Source organism: Dipodomys spectabilis, unplaced genomic scaffold (assembly GCF_019054845.1).
Source record: "Dipodomys spectabilis isolate Male_0828 unplaced genomic scaffold, ASM1905484v1 ptg000499l, whole genome shotgun sequence".
NCBI lineage: Eukaryota > Metazoa > Chordata > Mammalia > Rodentia > Heteromyidae > Dipodomys > Dipodomys spectabilis.
Window position 1 is genome coordinate 572,240 of NW_024871176.1, and position 18,216 is coordinate 590,455.

At 53.0% G+C, this 18,216-nt stretch overlaps 1 protein-coding gene across 1 annotated transcript; it reads right to left on the reverse strand.

Annotated features, from left to right (window-relative positions):
* Positions 1 to 1,080: 1,080 nt before the first annotated feature.
* Positions 1,081 to 16,124, reverse strand: Hnf1a (HNF1 homeobox A). The gene is made up of 10 exons (XM_042669640.1): positions 15,756 to 16,124; positions 10,573 to 10,772; positions 8,532 to 8,718; positions 8,036 to 8,277; positions 6,587 to 6,738; positions 6,261 to 6,462; positions 4,104 to 4,295; positions 2,775 to 2,896; positions 2,548 to 2,692; positions 1,081 to 1,622 (listed from the first exon to the last, which is right to left on the reverse strand). The coding sequence occupies exons 1-10, from the start codon at positions 16,079 to 16,081 to the stop codon at positions 1,495 to 1,497; spliced, it is 1,896 nt and encodes a 631-aa protein (XP_042525574.1). The 5' UTR covers positions 16,082 to 16,124; the 3' UTR covers positions 1,081 to 1,494.
* Positions 16,125 to 18,216: the final 2,092 nt, after the last annotated feature.

An 18,216-nucleotide genomic window follows, 5' to 3' on the forward strand; every position in this document is an offset into this window, starting at 1 on the left:
TGCATCCGGGGTCTTCTAAACGCAGTAGAAGTTCAAGGCTAAGGTAATTCTGGCAGCATCCCCTCACCTCAGGTTCAGCAGAGCTTGAGAAGTAGGTGGGTGTAAACAGGTTTGGCTGGAGCCTGTTTCTCTGCACCTCAGTCCCCTGCCCCAATTCAGCCACCCTCTTCCTGCCCAAACCCCATCATGTACTCCTAGACAAGCAGGAACTTTCTCTGCATTTCTCACTGACTTTGCTAATAGTTAAATAATTGTACAGGCTCACCCATAACTGGCTGTATGCTGCAAGGGGACGCAGGTTCTCAGTGGCAGCCCTGAGAGATGAGGTCACGCGTACCCGGGGGTCTCACGGCTGCTCCTTCCAGGGCCACTCAGAACTTGAGGCTCCTCAGGGTGGCTGCTGGCTCCCTGCCCCCAGTCCTGAGCCAGCCACATTCCCAAGCTTCTGAACCTCAGTCCAGGGCATGCAGTTGCTCCCCACCTTCTTGTCCTCCGTCCACCTCGGTTCTGCCAGCTCCCAGGCCTTGCTACTCCTGAGCTCTGTGGTTTCCTGCCAGTCTTGGGGTCCAGAGACCAGAAGAGCTGCTACCCTGGGCCTGGACCTTGGATGAGTGGGCCTGACCTTTCTAGAAGGGGCAAAGGTAGCAACTTGGCATGAGAAGGCATGATGGTCAAGAGGAACAAATAATCAGGAAAATGGCCCTAGAATAAGCTCAGGATACGGGAGGCCAAAAGAACCCAGCCTGCTTTCCTGATAGCCCAAGTTCCCCAGTAGCTGGGCATTTGAACACCAGCCCTTGGCACACAGTAGCCACTTGGATAGCTAGAAGGACCGCAGCAGTGGTGTCAGGTGACTGTGTTGGTCTCTGGCTTCACAGTTCAGTGAGTCTGGTGTTGCAAGAAATGTGGCGCACCAGTGGGAGGCTGAGATCTAAGGATCGCAGTTTGAAGCCAGCCAGGAGAGTCCATGAAACTCTTATCTCCAATGAACCACCAGAGAACCGGAAGGGGCACTGTGGTTTAAATGGTAGAGTGCTAGCCTGAGCAAGAAAATCTCAGGAACAGCACCCAGGCCCAGAGTTCAAGCCCCAGGACTGGCACACAAAAAAAAAAAAAGAAGAAAAAATGTGGCTGCCAGCAATCCCTCAAGACCCCAGGGTTCATTGTAGACTGAGGCAGGGGGCTCCAGAGTCGAAGGCTGGCCCCTCCTGTGTTCTAAGTCATAAGGTCTTATCCTGAGCAGCAGGCATTGTCCTTCCAGAAAGAGGCTCTGCCTCCCTGTTTTCCACAGTCTCCCCTCTTGCTCAGCCAATACCGCCCTCCTCAGCAGGGGGCCTCTGGGAACTGTCCCTTTCTCATGCTGGCAGAGTGGCAGAGGGACCACGTGGCAGCAGATGCATGGCAGGCCCCAGTGTCTTCCAGGTGAATGGCAGTGGTCCTCATCACCCCCCAGGCAGGCTCCAGGGCCTGAGCCCTGGGAGGCGGTTGCCATGGTTACTGGGAGGAGGAGGCCATCTGTGTGGAGATGAAGGTCTCGATGACCCCGTGGTTGGATGGTAGCAGGTGGCCATGGCCGTTGGTGGCATCGGAGCTCTGATACAACACTAGGCTGCTGGAGGACACTGCGGAGAGAAACCGAGCTGCTGGCTGGCTGGCTGGACCCGCCCACCTGTCCATCCCTAGGGGTACTCAGACCTCGCCTAAACCCCAGAAGATCAACCAACCCCAAAGTCAAGCCTCTACCTTCATGTCTTAAGGGGACCCTCCCAGCTAGGCTCTGGGGCCACCAGGTGTGGCTTACCTCAGGATAGTTTGGAAGTTTGGGGCAGTATTGGGTTTTGAACTCACAGCTTTGCACTTGTGAGTCAGGTGCTCTACCACTTGAGCCCTGTCTCCATCCTTTTTGTTTTAGTTTTTTCAGGTGAGGTCTTGTATTTTTGCCCAGGACTGGCCTTGGACTGTGACCCTCCTACCAGTGCCTAACACATAACTAGGATTAAAGGTGGGAGACACTGAGCTCATAGAAGGCTTTGAATTTTTTTTTTCTTGCCAGTCCTGGGGCTTGAACTCAGGGCCTGGGCACTGTCCCTAAGCTTCTTTTGCTCAAGGCTAGTACTCTACCGCTTGAACCACAGCACCACCTCTGGCTTTTTTCTATTTATGTGGTACTGAGGAATTGAACCCAAGGCTTCATGCATGCTAGGCAAGCACTGTACCACTCGGCCACATTCCCAACCCAAGGCTCTGGATTTTTAAATGCTAGCCATTCAAAGAATAATCAGTCCTGAGCCCAGCCAAACCAGGCCCATCCATGAATTATTTCCGGCCTGCAGTAAGCCAAGTTAACTTCCTATTGTCTCAGCTGTGTCTCCCAGGTACTTCTTTTCTTCCCTCCACTGAGTGAAGGAGCTATGCCTGCAAATCCAGCTCCATTCTGCAGCGCACTCACTGCTTGGCACCTCATGGGTGCAAGGGCCGTGCCTGGGAGGCAGGAAGTACTGCCCCCATCTGTCCCTCCCAGGATACAGCAAGATGAGGGCGGCTCACCTGTGGGGCTGGCACTGAGCCGGTGGGCAGGCTGCAGGTGCTGGATGCTACCAGGGTCCTGGCTGGGGATGTGGATGGTGGTGGCTGGAGATGCCGGGGCATGCAGCCCAGACTCGCTGGAGGCCTCAGTGTCCGAGGTGAAGACCTGGGGACCAAAGCAAATCCCTGAGTTCCTGGGGCATGGAGTAGGGGCTTTGGGCGGGGCTGCCTGAGGACCAGGGCCTTACCTGCTTGGTGGGCGTGAGGCTGGCCAGGGCACTCAGGTTGGTGGTGTCGGTAATGAGCATGGTCTGGGGCAGGAGGCCTGTGTGCGTGTACTGAGCCACCTCTGGCTTGTGGCTGTAGAGGGCTGGCCGGGAGGAAGGGTGACAGAGGACAGACATGACACCCTGGACCAGGTGCCTGGCTGAAATGGCTTGATGGGCCAGGGTCCCAAGGAGGAATGGCCCACTCAGCTACAAGGGACCACCTACAGCTCCCTTTGTCTCCCAGAAGTCACAGGTAGGAAAGGGAATGAGAGGCATCGGTGCTGTGGTACTAAGCACAATTTTATACCAAAAACTTGGGTTTCTGAACTAAGTGAAGGTGCCATACTAAGTGTAGCCCCTTAGCATACTAGACATGAGCAGTGTTGTGCTTGGTACAAGTACTCCTTGTACTAAGCACAGAGGTTACTGTACTGAGTTCAGGCTCTTGTAATAAATACTGGTGCTGTTGGATTAAGTACAGGTGATGCACTAAGCATAAGTGCTACAGTACTAATTGCTTACACTTGTACTAAGCACAGGGCCTGTTGTACTAAGTGCAAGTACTTGCTGTACTAAACACGGGCTATACTAAACACAGAGGTTACTGTACTAAGTGTAGGCTCAGATATTGTACTAAGTGCAGGTCCTGCTTTACTAAGTAACAGGTGATACACTAAGCGTGAGTGCTACAGTACTAAGTGCTGATGCTATTGTACTAAGCACAGTCCCTTTTGTACAGGTGATACACTAAGTTCAGATACTGTTTACACCACAGGCCTCAGAAGAAAGGCACGAGGCCCCCATCAGCATGTGCAGGTCAGAGAGCAACAATTACTCCACCTCCAGACACCTCTAACATGTAACCCTACCTTTCCGCCCTGCAAAGGTATAGACCCCCTCACACCCTGCCTTAGAACCACATCTCCCCAGAGCCGGTAGGAGCATAATGTGGAGGCACAGACTGGTCTGCCCACCCTTGTCCCAGCGCTGAATCCCCGCAAGATCTGAACCCAAAGCGGCGGGAAGGTTGGCCCTGGGCCTCCCTCAGCCAGGACTGAGTCTCTGTGGCGGGGAGTCCTCTGCTGCCAAGCACAGGCTGGCATGGGAATACACAGCCCAGCCCGTGTTCATAGCAGTGCACATGTCCTCACCGCTGCCCATCCCCACACACACACGGCCAAGTGGTGGCCCACAGACATCTGTCACAGAGCCCCAGAGACCACACTTCCTGCCCTGCGTGCTCCCATAGCCAACCTCTACCTCCCCCACACACACGCCCACCCCCAGCGCAGGGTCAGGGGTACTCACCGTGGGGGCTCTGCAGCTGAGCCATGGTGGCCATGAAGGGACTCTGGGCCATGTGGCTCTGCACGGGGGGCATGAGAGGCTGCTGGTAGGAAGGGTGCAACGGCTGGGAGAACTGGACGGGCTGCAGGGTGGTCAGGCTGCTGCCCATGCTGTTGATGACTGGTACGCTCTGTGCCTGAGTGGAGGCCAGGCCTGGGGCAGGAGAGGCAGGAGTCAGCCAAGCCTCCTTCTATAACGACCCACCCCCCACATACACACATACACACACTATCTCCCCAGACCCAGCCCAGATCCCTGAGGCGGGAGGGGGTGAGAGGAGGCACCATCCGTTCTTCCCAGAGCCCAGGGGTTAGAAGAAGGAGTGGGAGGGGGGCGAACTACACACACAACCTGAGATGGGCCTGATAGTCCATGCCTGTAATCCCAGCTATGGAAGAGCAGAGATGGAGATGGAGGGAAGATCTAGCTCTGATGTCAGCCCCAGGCAAAAATCCATAATAGACCGGGCGCTGGTGGCTCATGCCTGTAATACTAGCTACTCAGGAGGCTGAGATCTGACAATTGTGGTTCAAAGCCAGCCCAGGCAGGAAAGTCCCTGAAACTTTTTGTGTGTTGGGAGGGGGAGGGGTCTTGAACTCTGGGCCTGGGCTCTTCGGCTCAAGGCGAGCGCTCTACCACTTGAGCCACAGCGCCACTTCCAGTTTTCTGAGTGGTTTATTGGAGAGAAGAGTCTCGCGGGCTTCCTGCCTAGGTTGGCTTTGAACCATGATCCTCAGATCTCAGCTTCCTGAGTAGCTAGGATTACAGGTATGAACCACCAGTGCCTGGCTCCTGAAACTCTTATCTCCAGAAAACCAGAAGTGGTGTTGTGGCTCAAGTGGTAGAGCCTTGAGCTGAAGAGCTAGTGCTCAGGCCCATGACCAACAACAAAAAATCCATAATAATAACTAAAGCAAAAAGGACTGAGCTTCAAGTGATAGAGTGCCTGCCTGGCAAGCACTAGACCTAGAGTTCAACTCTCAGTACCACCTGATACAGAGAAACAGCCCTGGCTCATAACTTCCCTTCTCTCAGCCTTTAGCTTATTATCTGGGCTGGTGATTAGTTCTCTGGGGTTGTCAAAGGATTCCCTGAAGCCTCGGGGTTTCAGAGTGTACAAATATCCTGGGCTTAGCTTTGTTCTCCTCACTTCTTCCTTCCTACAACTCCCTATATTTAACACTGAGTGGCTTTATTGTTTTGTTTTGTTTTGGTGAGCTCCTCTTCTGGCTTTTATTTTGGTGATTAATTGGAGGTAAGAATTTCAGACTTTTCCCAGCTTCAAATCATGATCCTCAGATCTCAGCCTCCTGGATTACAGGAGTAAGCCATTGGCACCCAGCCCTGAGCAATATTTCTTTAAAAAAACACACACACACAGTATTTTCACAATAAAAAAGACAATAAAAATAAATAAACACACACACACACAAAAACAAACTAGAAAATGCCAGGCGCACTGGTGGCTCACGCCTGTAATCCTAACTACTCAGGAGGCTGAGATCTGAGGATTGCAGTTTAAAGCCAGCCCTGGCAGGAAAGTCCAGGAGACTCTTATCTCTAATTAACCACCTGAAAACCAGAAAAAGTGGCAAAAAAAAAAAAACAACTAAAAAACATCAATTCCCCCTCTTCACCACTTTACCTGACTAATTTTCCCACAGACTTCTTGCCTTCTAAGATGTCCTGTCATCTCTATATTGTGTTCATTGCCTACTTCAACACTTGGAACCCTTAAGGTTTTGATCTGATTCTTCACATATCACTGATACAGACAGGTGCTTGGCCAAGAATAGACTCTACTCAGAAAACAGGTAGTGCATAGCCTGTAATCCTAGCTGCTCAAGAGGCCAAGGAAGGAAAAGAAAGGTCTAATGCTGGGACTGGGCAAAAGCACGAGACCCTATCTGAAAAGCAAACTTAAAAAAGCAAAAGGACTGAACACGGCTCAAGTGGTAACAAGTACAAGGTCCTGAGTTTTATCCCCAATACCAAAAGAAGAAAGGAAGGAGAGAGAAAAACAGGTGTTGTACACAAGAATGATTGAGTCCTGAGGGCTCTTTCTACTTCCTAGCTTCCATGAGCCCTCCCAGAACGCTTCCAGCCCTGACAGCTCACCAATGACCAGGGTCGAGGCACCGGTGTTGGTGAATGTGGGCCCCAGAGAAGCAGGCTCCCCGGGTCCAATGGTCATGACCCCGGGAAGCGAGGCCATGATGAGGTTCTGGGGCTGCTGGTTGAGACTTGGAGATGTCTGCTCCAAGCTGTGCAGTGCGGTCAGGGTGCTGACGGGAGGCAGGGAGCCTCCAGCGGCTGAGACCTGCGAGGGAGAAGCCAAGCTGAGTCAAGGGGAGGAGGGCCTCCCATCACCCCCACAACCCTTAGGACCACTTGAGAGCCTCCAGACATGGAAAACAGGCTCCCCGCCAAGAGGGGACACTCACCAGTTTGGCTTCGGTGCTCAGCAGGCTGTGGCTGGGCTCCAGACCTGTGGGGGACACTTGGTGCAAGGGTGTGGACACGGTCACTAAAGGAGCACCGCTGCTGGATGGCACCTCTGCCGCCTCGCTGCTCGCAGGCTGTCCGTAGCGCACACCTGTGGTAGAGACAGCATCCAGCCTCAGCGCCTCCTCCACGGCCTTACCCCATAGACCTCCTTGCCTCATATCATGCTGCTATGCTCAGGCCACACACCCACCTTTCCTCCCATAGCCAACACTGAGCTGTTACCTTGTTGGCTCAAGGCCCACACCCCAAGCTGGCTGTGCCCTGGTCCCTCCAGGATACTAGGACTGCTTAGTGCTGGCAAGAAGGTGCTCTATCAAACACAGTGTGGCCAGGTGCTAGTGGCTCACGCCTGGAATCCTAGCTACTCAAGAGACTGAGATCTGAGGACTGAGATTCAAAGCCAGCCCAGGAAGGAAAGTCTGTGAGCCTCTTATCTCCAACTAACCACCAAAAAGCTGGACGTGGAGCTGTGGCTCAAAGTGGTAGAGTGCTAGCCTTGAGCACAAAAGCTCAGGAATGGGGCTCAGGTCCTGAGTTCAAGCCCTATGACAGCCAAAAAGAAAAAAAGCTACAACAACAAACCAGCACAGTATAAACCAGCACTGTGGCTCAAACCTGTAATCCCAGCTATTTGGGATGCAGACACTGGAGGACTGTGGTTCAAGATCACCCTGAGCATAAAAGTTCACAAGACTCCATCTCAACAAATAGCTAGCCATTGTGGCCTGTGCCTGATATCCAAGCTACTGGGGGAAGCAAGCACAATGGTAGGAACAGTGGCACACACCAGTTATCCCCAGTGACACTGGGAAAGCACAAACAGGAGCATCACAGTCAGTGCCAGGGCCTGGGTATAAAGTGAGCTTGTTTTTAGTATCTGGGAGTTCCTGAGATCAATCTCCTGCAGACACCAAGGGAGGAACTTACACAACATGAACTGAATTCCACTGAACTTTGTTGCACGAGACTGCATGGGTTGGGTGGAAATTGGTTGAACGGTACCAAACTTCAATGAAGTGGGAGAGTTTGCAGGAGTGGGTAGAGTGGGTGAGGCAGAGCATGGGGTGGAGAAGAGTGGAGTGGAGGGAAGGGACTGTGGTCAGCGGAGTGAGTGGATTGAACTGGATGAGTGGGCATGAAGGAATGGACAGAATGCATGCAGTAGGGTGGAGCAGGTAGAAGAGGAGGAGACTACCATAGAATGCAACCAAACGTGCTGACAGACGAGGGTGGTGCCTGACAGTGGGGCCTCTTACCTACCCTCTGTCCCCTCCACATAGCCTCTGTCCCCTCCGCCTGCCCTCTGTCCCTCTGTCCCCTCTACCCACTCGCTGTCCCCTCCAGCTCCCAGCCCAGCCTTCCCCCCCCCCCCCCAGCACACTCACCGTGGACCTTGCTGGGGGAAAGAGCAGATGGGGGCAGGCCAGGGGAGCTGTGGGCCGGCAGTGTCGTCCCAGGGCCTGGCCCTGGAGGGGGCCCGCTGTAAGTGTCCATGGCCAGCTTGTGCCGAAAGGCTTCTTCCTTGCGTCGGTTGGCAAACCAGTTGTAGACGCGCACCTCCGTGACAAGGTTGGAGCCCAGTCCCTGGGCCTGCGAGGGGGACACGCCCCTCTGGATGCACTCCGCCCTGCAGAGATGGCCACCTGTGAACCTCCAAACCGGGCACGGAAGAGCCCTCGCCTGGGCAAGGGAGGTGGAGCCTGAGAGATGGAGCTCCGCCCAAATGTCTGAGGCTGGCAGATCTGGCTTCTAACCCCAGTTCTTCTGTGTGACCTTAGACAAAGTGACCTAACCGCTCTGATCTCAGCTGTATATGAACAGCATCACCATCAGATTGTCATTCACCTCAGCCCTCACCAAACCAGCACTCCAGCCATGTACCTATTGCATTCCTCCACCAACGTCTCACGTTCCTCCTTGCTGGGGTTCTTCTGCCTCTCGTAGGCCTGGAACAGGATCTGCTGGGACGCTGGGCCCCACTTGAAACGGTTCCTCCGCCCCTTCTTGGTCGGCAGCTCATCCCCTGTGGGCTCTTCGATCAGCCCACCCTGCCCTGCGTGGGTGAACTCTGGAGGAGAGAGAGCTATAAGTGGGGCACTGGCCACACCCACCTCCCCACATCAGCTCACTTGACCGAGACCTTGATTCTCTCTCATTCCAGTGCTACCCCAGAGGAGCCTGCAGCTAAACCTAGAAATCATCTGAACCAGTGATAACACACACACACCACACAACATACAAGCCATCCCTTTCTTAACCCGTGACTAAGGCAGACATCACTAATCGACCCCTGCACACTTTTCTAACAGAGCCAAGCTAGACGCTCTCGATTCTCAATACAAGATTCCAGGTAAGCAGTAGCATAAGTTCAAGCTTGGAGTATTTACTCTCCCCATTTTACTAGTAAGGAAGGTGAAACTCAAGGAGGTTACACATCTCCCCAACATCTAGGGGGTACACAGTAGAGCATTAACTTGAACCCTGTCTCCTGGGAAGATTCTGAGATATTATCAATTTTCTAGACTTGGAAATTGGACTTTCTAGGAAGAAAAAGACCTAGCCAGCCCTCATTAGCTAGTTGGTCCTCTGCAGATGATCCCTGAGAAAATCGCCTAAGGAATGGGGGAGACCCCAAAGCCAAGCCTTATCCCAGGCTAGAAGCTCACCTGTGCAGCCGTGGCTCATTCCCACCTACCCACCCACATGGCCTCTGAGACTCTATCTTGCCATCTACCTACTTCTGTGCTTGGCTCCAGGATGGCAGGCAGGGACAGGACCCAAGACCTGCAGTGAAAGACACTCCAGACTTAGCACTCCAGACTTAGTATATCCTCCCTAGCTGGGCACTGATGGTGGCTCATACCTGTAATCCTAGCTACTCAGGTGGCTGAGATCTCAATATTATTGTTCGAAGCCAGCCCAGGGAAAGAAAGTCTATGAGACTCTTATCTCTAGTTAACCACTAAAAAAAGCCATAAGTGGAGCTGTGGCTCAAAAGGCAGAAAAGCTCAGAGACAGTGCCCAGGCCCTGATTTCAAACCCCAGTATCCACACATGCATACACACGTACACTACCCCAGCAAGGACATCAAAATCAAGGAAATCCTAAGAAACCATAACAATCAAAGGGCCTTAGGAGACAAAACATTAAAATAAAGCAAGTCCACCCCGATGGGATCCAGAAACAGAAAAAAGACCTTAGAGAAAAGCTAAGTATATTAATAATATATTAATGTTGGTTTGGCAATTGTGACAGATGTAGCCAGTACAGACTGGGTAGGCGTAGTATATGAAAATTTTCAGGAATTGGAGGCATAGCTCAAATATCAGTGTGTGCATGCATGCATGTGCACACACACACACACACACACACACACACACACACACGCCTAGTCTAAAGGCCATGCTTGGCACCAGAACCCTCCTGAGACCGCTGCCTCCCTAGGTAGACCAGATGTCTCTTGTCCACAATCAGTTCATCACTTAGAAATATTTGTATTGCTAGGCACTAGTGGCTCACGCCTGTCAACCTAACTACTCAGGAGGCTGAGATCTGAGGATCACGGTTCCAAGCCAGCCTGGGCAGGAAACTCTGTGAGACTCTTACCTCTAATAAACCACTAAAACCCGGAAGTGGCACTGTGGCTCAAACAGTAGAGCACTTGCTTTGAGCTGAAGAGCACAGGGACAGCGCCCAAGCCCAGAGTTCAAGTCCCACAACCGACAGAAAGAAAGAAAGAAAAGAAACACTTTATTTTCTGTATTAGGCCTACCTAGCACATAGCAGGCGCTCAGTAAACACCATCCCACAAAAATGTAAGTCTCAGTGTCTTGTGCAGAGCAAGTGAGCAATGTTGCTGGAGTCCCACGGGCAGAGGCCCAGGCCCTGCCAGGGAGGACACAGGCTGGGGTGGTTACTTACGCTGAGCCACCTCTCGCTGCTTGCGGACGTACCAGGTGTACAACGCCGCTCGCTTCTGCGTCTTCATGGGGGTGCCCTTGTTGAGGTGCTGCGACAGATGGGACTGGTTGAGGCCGGTGGTATCCACCACCTCTCGCTGAGGGATGTTATGTTGCTGTAGGTAGGATTTGACCATCTTTGCCACACGCCATGGGTCCTCCCTGGGAGAAGGCAAGGACAGAGCCTGCTCAGTGGACACCCACTGGCCCTGTTGACCCTGCTGGGGTCCTGGGCCAGCTAGGGAAGGGATGGAGACTGTGGATGAAAGCAGGCATGGAGCCCTGGGCTGAGGAATAGGGAGGACCGGTCACCCACACTGGACACAAGCCCAGGTGCCCATAGATAGAGGGTCACACGTAGACAGGGAGGATCAGACAGGAGGACGATCACACCGGAAGTACAAACCAGATGGGGAGGGGTGTCTCCTTCATACCTCCTCTAAAGTTCCTCCCCTCTTCCTGTCTGGGGATAGTAAATATGTCTATCTACTGTGAGAAACTAAACGCAACTCTCTCACCAAGAGCACTGGCAAAGTATGTCCCTGATAAATATACAAATGGTACCGGGGGCCAGTGGCTCACATCGGTCATCCTAGCAACTCAAAAGGCTGGGATCTGAGGATTATAGTTCGAAGCCAGCCTAGGCAGGAAAGTCCATGAGACTATTATCTCCAGTTAACCACCAGAAAACTGGAAGTGGTGCTCTCTCAAAATGGTAGACCACTAGCCTTGAGCGCAAAGCTCGAGACAGAGCCCAGGCCCTGAGTTCAAGCCCCATGACCAAAAAAATCAATTGATTAATTAATTAATTTAATTTAATAACTACACAAATTAGTGGATAGATGGATGGAGGTGGATGGGTGGGTGGATGGATGGGTGGATAAATGAGTGGATAAATGGGCAGAGTATAGTCTATCTGGTATACCTGTTGTACTGTTGCCCTGCTGTTTCAAGGATTGCTTCCAACTCTCCACCCTCCTGCTTCAGCCTCCTCAGTGCTGGGATTATAGGTATTCTTTACCACACCTGGTTCCTCTCTTTACTTCTAATTTCCTGCCAGAAGCAGCACCACAGTGACACCAGACAGGCCCTCCTACCCGGCCCTTCCCTTGTCTCTTGCCTGGCACCCTGGGCAAAGCCGTTCTGCTATGGGAGGACACCAACTATTATCAGCTTTGTCCCCTCTCTGACTTCCTTTTATCTTTATCAGATGAGAAAAGAAGGTGGGGTAGATCAATTTAAATTGGTCGGCAGTAGATAAAGTCACACAGGAGTATTTGCTGCCCTGGGCCAGCCATTTAAGCCTTGCAGTAACTTGAGGAATCAGAGCTGACTCAGATACTCAGGCCACAGGACAGAACACTGAGGCTCAGAAGGGTGAAGCAGGTGACCCAAGGTGATGTAGTAAGGTCTCAAGAATATGTGTGTAGGGGCTGGGAAGGTGGCTTGGTGGTAGAGTGCTTGCCTTGCAAGCCTGAGGCCCTGGGTTCGATTCCTCAGTACCACATAAGCAAAAAGAAAAAAGCCAGAAGTGGAGCTGTGGCTCAAGTGGTAGAGCGCTAGCCTTGAGCTGAAGAGCTGAGGGACAGCGCCCAGGCCCAGAGTTCAGGCCCCACGACCAGACAAAAAAAAATAAAAAAGAATATGTGTGTAGCCAGGAACTGGTGGCTCATGCCTGTAATCCTCGCTACTCAAGAGGCTGAGATCTGAAGACCACAGTTCAAAGCCAGCCTTGTAAGGGAAGTCTGTGAGACTCTCATCTCCAGTGAACCACTAAAACACCGGAAGTGTGGCTGTGGCTCAGGTGGTAGAGCACTTGCCTTGAGCATAGAAGCTCAAGGACAGTGCCTAGGTCCAGAGTTCAAGCTCCAGGACCAGCGCGCAAGTACAGCTCCAGCTCCACCTCCCCTTTCTCTGAGAAGTGCCAGGCAGGACTAGGAGGGAAGGGCGGTTCAAAGTCCAGGTCTGGGCTTTGGGCAAACATGTTTATCTGATGGGCCTTTCTCCTCTCCTGAGGACACTCCCGCCCCTTCCTTCTCTCCAGGGAGTGTGAGTCACCTTTCCTTGTACAGAGTCTCTGGGAATCAAGAGGCCCAGAACTGAAGACTGACTATGTGCTCAGCTCCCTCTCTACGTCTTATCCTCCTCCCCCCCAAAAAAATCACAGAGGACAAAGACCAGCACATCCTCACACGCCCCATTACTGGCTCAATATAATCATCATAAAGTGGCAGATGCCACCATCTCGCATGTGCCTACCCTGTGTCTGTCCTGTGGGCTAATCTGTGGGCCTGCATTATCACCTTTTCCATTTTCTTCAGAGGCTTGGCCTCTGCTAATAGCTTGGAAAGGGACAGAGCTGTGTTTAGAACCCAGGCAGACTGGACACCCAGAGTGATGGCAGATACTCCATCTTACACCCAATACTACTGTCTTCCTGGGGCTCACCCGTGCTCTCGTGTTGCTTGATGGGAGGATCAGAGAGCTTTAATTTGGGGGTTTGAGCTGTTCAGAGACCAGGAGGACCCACAAAGGACTTTCACACAGAAAAGGGGCCCCAGGTCCCAGGTACTCCTATTAGCTGGAGGAATCCTAGGCATTCACTCTGTGGAAAGCAGACATCAGGAAAGATGGCTGTGAGGAGCAGGAACAGCATATGCAAAGGCCCTGAGTGGGATCCACTTATGAATATGTGCGTAGGGAAAGACAGCAAAGTCAGAGCAGAGTAGAGCAAAGTGAGGGAGAGAGAGAGGTCAGGGAAGAGATCAGGGAATGAGGCAGGGCTGAGAAGATGGAAGCAAGGCAGAGAATTTGGATGTCTTTCATTGTCTACTTAAGGAAACTGAGGCAGGGGAAGAAAAAGAACTCATCTAGTATCATACAGTAGACTCAGTGGGAAGATGTAGAGAAAAATATCTCCAGTTAGTGCAATGGGACTTCAAACTTGGGGACTGGGGGGGGGGGGCAGCACAGAAGACCTGAGACTTCCCATCTCTTATAGGCTGGCCATCTTTCCACTTGGTGCCCCACCTCCTCCTGCCTCAACCTCCCCACCTGACAAAAAAGGCCATCATCCAGGGTCCTCCCCATCCCCAGTCGCTTCCTTGGGGGACTCTTGCCCCTGCTCAGAGGCTAAAGGCCCCACGTTTTTCCCCCCTCTAGGGTGTTCACAGATCTCTTTTGTTACCTGAACAATAAGTAACCCAGGTAGTTAGTTATCAACTCCACAGGGACAAGGAGCTGGTTGATAATTTATAGCAACATCTCAAATTTAAATGGAAAGTAAATAGCATGCTGTTAGCATTAAAGAAAACCCAATTGGTGGGAGGGGAGCACTTAGAGCCTCCTCCGGCTAAGGGCACCTCATTCTCTCCCTTACCCCTTCTCCCCGCTGCTCGGGGACCCTCTCCCCTTCTGTTTGGCTTCCCTCCCTCCACCCTCCCCGGCTCTCCATCTCTTCCTCACTACCTATCCTCTGATCCTCATCTCTAGGTCTTTCTGCTGGTCCCCAAGGAGTACTTTGACCTCTGCTCCCCCCTTCCGTCAAAGGCTGTGGACCAAGCCTCCCCCTGCCTTACCACCCCACCAGAGGGGCTGCTGATCAAGAGTCCAGCCAGGTAAGAAGGAAGGCCCTTGGGCCCTGAGTCTTTAGTCTCACCCCTAAAGAAAACCTCCAGTCCCACCTGAAGCAGGTCAGGCCCAGCCCCGCCCTGTCCTGGTTACCCTGGCTGTAGGTCTGGCATGGTCTGGCTCTTTGCCCCACCCCTGAAATGAGGCGGCCTTTTGCCCTCCTCTTCCTGCCAAGTCAGGGGGCCTGACTGCTCCCCTGCCCCCTTCCCTAGGGCCTTATGAGTCTCCTGGACTTCTGGGAAGGCTAGATCCACTCCCGCCCCCCCCCCCACAACCCCCCATTCTAGGTCTGAATCAGGACCTTGGACAGAATTGAGGCATGCCCCCTCCCAGACCCCCCACAACCACCTCCACCAGGCAAAACATCTGAGCATTCCTTTTAAATCCTCTACCCCCCCCTTGGACCCCCCACCCCAGCCAGAGCTCCCCTCCCATTCTAAGCCTCAGTTTCTCCCTTGGGTGAAGCTAAATTATCCCCAGCTTCCCCTTAGGGCTCATCTCAATTGCCATGATGGGAAATTAGACAAGGAATCATCTAACAGTAGTAAGAATTCTCAGGCAGGTGGAGGTTGGGGGACATGCTAGGGCACCTTCTTTTGGAGGGGTACTCCCTGTAGCTGGCCCCCCCAACTCACCCTTCTCCCCCAGACTAGCATGCCCCCCCTTCTCCACCCCCACTGGGTGGGAGGTTGTTTGGCCCAGGTCTCACCAGGCCACTGGGCCTTACAAGTTAATGATCACAGGCCTTATCAGAGCCTTTTGCCATTTATAAATTTATAAAACAAAAGAGAAATAATAAAGTGCATGGGTAATTAGTAACCAGGTCAGTTCTTCTGAGGAGAGGGGAGACCTGGAGCTCCGGGACCCACCCAGTTCTCCTGGAGATGGGAAGGCAGACAGCAGATGGGGAGACCCTCAGCTCCCCCACTTCTCCCCCAAATGGAGTAAGGCCTCTCTTGCCAGCCTGTAGCCAGGTTGGGGGATTCTTGGTGGGGCAGGAACCCAAGGTTCCATCTACCTCAGGTAAGAAAGTCTCGGGCTTTCCCAACCAAATGTCTGAGGTCCTGGAAGATCAGAGAAGCTACCCCACCCCACCAAACCCCAGGTTTGGTCCAAGCCACCACTCTGCGCGCTTAGCAGGGAAATTACTTAGAGAAGTTCAAATGGCCAAAGGTTTTCCCCTCACCCTCTGGCTCTCTAAGGCGTTTGAATTGTGGCTCTCCCGACTCTGTCCTCCATCGGAAGGTACCTCTGGGGCCTGACCTATTTCCTAGGGACTGGACTGGAGGCCACCGGTCCATCCAGGTTGTAGACTTGGCCGACAGACAGGTTACAAGCTCCGGCCCCCAGCCTCCAGATCAAGGACCCTCTGGAGTTCACCTGGAACTTGTCCCCCTGTCACCCCTCCAACCCCTGCTCCCTCGGCTAAGCTGAAGGCCTGGCTGGAGTGGAGATGGCCACCAGCGAGCGTAGGCCCCTTGTGGGCTGGGCTGGGGGTGAGGGGGGGGTCCTTACTGCAGAAGGGTCTCCACCACGGCTTTCTGGTGGGCTGCCTCTTCGGGGCTGAGGGTCTCCAGCTCTTTGAGGATGGGTGGCGTGAAGTCTTCCCCATCGTCGTCCGTGTCGTCTTCCGAGCCCCGGGTCTCCCCTAGCCCATTGGGCAGCTCGGCCAGCTCTCCTCGGCTCCCTCCGCTGGACGCCCCCTTGTCCAGGGGGGCGTCCGCAGCCAGCAGGTAGGGACCCGGCTCCCCTAAGGCCTGGATCAGCGCCTCTTTGCTGAGCCCCGATTCCAGCAGGGCCGCCAGGAGCTCGCTCTGCAGCTGGCTCAGTTTCGACACCATGGCTGTTGCGGACACCCGGCCACGCGGCCACCCAGCCACCGCCTCCCCCACCCGCCACCCGGCCGCCCGGCGATCAGGAACCAAGCTCCAGGTACCCACCACCACCCCGATCCCCCCCCACTAGCCAAGCCCTAGTGGGCACCCCCCAACCCCCCAATCCTGGCCCCAGAGGCCAGTGAATCAGGGCCCCTGCCTGCTCTGTTTACATTGGAGCTGGGGAAAATTCTCCAAGGTTCATATTTATCCGTGTGCTTAGTGAGGGGACTGAACTTTGGACTTCAGCCCTGCAAAGTACAGGCCTAGCGTCTAGCCGGCAGGAGCCCCGGGGAGCCATGGCCTTCCATGGGGGTGGGCAGAGGGGAGGGTGGGGGAGGTGGGATCGGGGTCAGGGGGGCAACTGGACGCCAGGGAGCCCATCTGTGCACGAAATGCTAGGTCTCACTCCCTCCCCTCCAAGGGGCCTAGGAGAGGGGGTCAGGCCCAGGCCTGTGAACCCCTGAAGTTTGTTTCTTAGGAGAAACAGAAGCACCAGGAAGTTGTAGGCCTCTGGGCCAGTTCTCAAGGGCAGAGCTAGGTCAAGTCCATTTCAGGACCTTCTCATCCCATTCCACATCTCCTTCCAGGAAAAAAACAAAAAACACGTCAATCTGCTGTGGGCCAGGGACTGGCTAGGTCCGTAATGTGCGGAAGTTGATGGGAAGTCTACCTGCAAGCGGAAATCCAGGCTCAGATCCCCAGGTGTGATTTTTTTTTTCTTTTTTCCAGTGTGAGGCTTGAACTCTGGGCCTGGGTGCTGTCCCTGAGCACTTCAGCTCAAGATGAAAACTCTACCATTTGAGCCACAGTGCTCAAACCATCAGTTTTCTGATGGTTAATTGGAGGTAAGAGTCTCATGGACTTTCCTTCCCCGGGCTGGCTTTGAACCTTGATCCTCAGATCTCAGCCTCCTGAGTGGCTAGGATTACAGGTGTGAGCCACCAGAGCCTGGCTCCAGGTGATAATTTTAAGAGGTACCAAAAAGTCATGGAGACCAATACAACTTTTTTTTTTTAATTTACCCAATATAGTTTTTAACATTAAAGTTCATGCCAAGCCTTTTAGAATGAAAAGATGATGGTCCATACAAAAACACCCTGTACCACATGAGCCACAGCACCACTTCTGGCTTTTCCTGTTTATGCTATACTGAGGAATTGAACCCAGGGCTTCACGTATACTAGGCAAGCACTCTCCACTAAGCCACATTCCCAGCCCCATCTGTATGAAATTTTGTATGTGAATATTCAGAGCTGCATCATCCACCACAACCTAAATGAAGAGAAAGCCATGAGCACGCCCCCTAGGGGTGAATGAGGGATAACCATGCAACAGTAGGTCATTCTTCTGTTTAAAAAAAAAAAAAAAGGCAGGCTAAGTGGCTGATACCAGGCATCCTAGCTACTCAGGAGGCTGAGATGTGAGGATCGTGGTTCCAAGCCATCCCAAGCAGAAAATTCCCTGAGAAACTCTCATCTGTAAAAAAAAAAAATGTAAGTCTTTGGTCCAAATGGTACAGGACCAGCAGCTTTCTTTCTTTATTTTATTTTTCAGTCGTGGGGCCCGAACTCTGGGCCTGGGCGCTGTCCCTCAGCTCTTCAGCTCAAGGCTAGCGCTCTACAACTTGAGCCACAGCGCCACTTCTGGCTTTTTCTGCTTATGTGGTGCTGAGGAATCAAACCCAGGGCCTCGTGCATGCAAGGCAAACCCTATACCACTGAGCCGCCTTGAACAACAACAACAAAACTAAGTTGCAGAGCCTGGGTCCTGAGTTCAAGCCGCAGGACCAGCATGCACACATACACACAAAGATGTGTAGTGAAAGGGGGTAACTCCAGGGGCCATGTTCAATTTACATGAGATGTCCAGAGCAGACAGATCCATACAGAGAGAAACAGACCTCTTGCTTCAAGAGGCCTAGCTCTGATCAGGAGCAGGAAATGAGGAGTGGCCATTCCATAGGGATGAAATTGGGGGAGGTGAGAGACGATAAAAATGCTTAAGAGTTGCTTGTTGGCCTGGGAAGGTGGCTTAGTGGTAGAGTGCTTGCCCTGTGTGCGTGAAGCCCAGGATTCAATTCCTCAGTACCAAAGAAACAG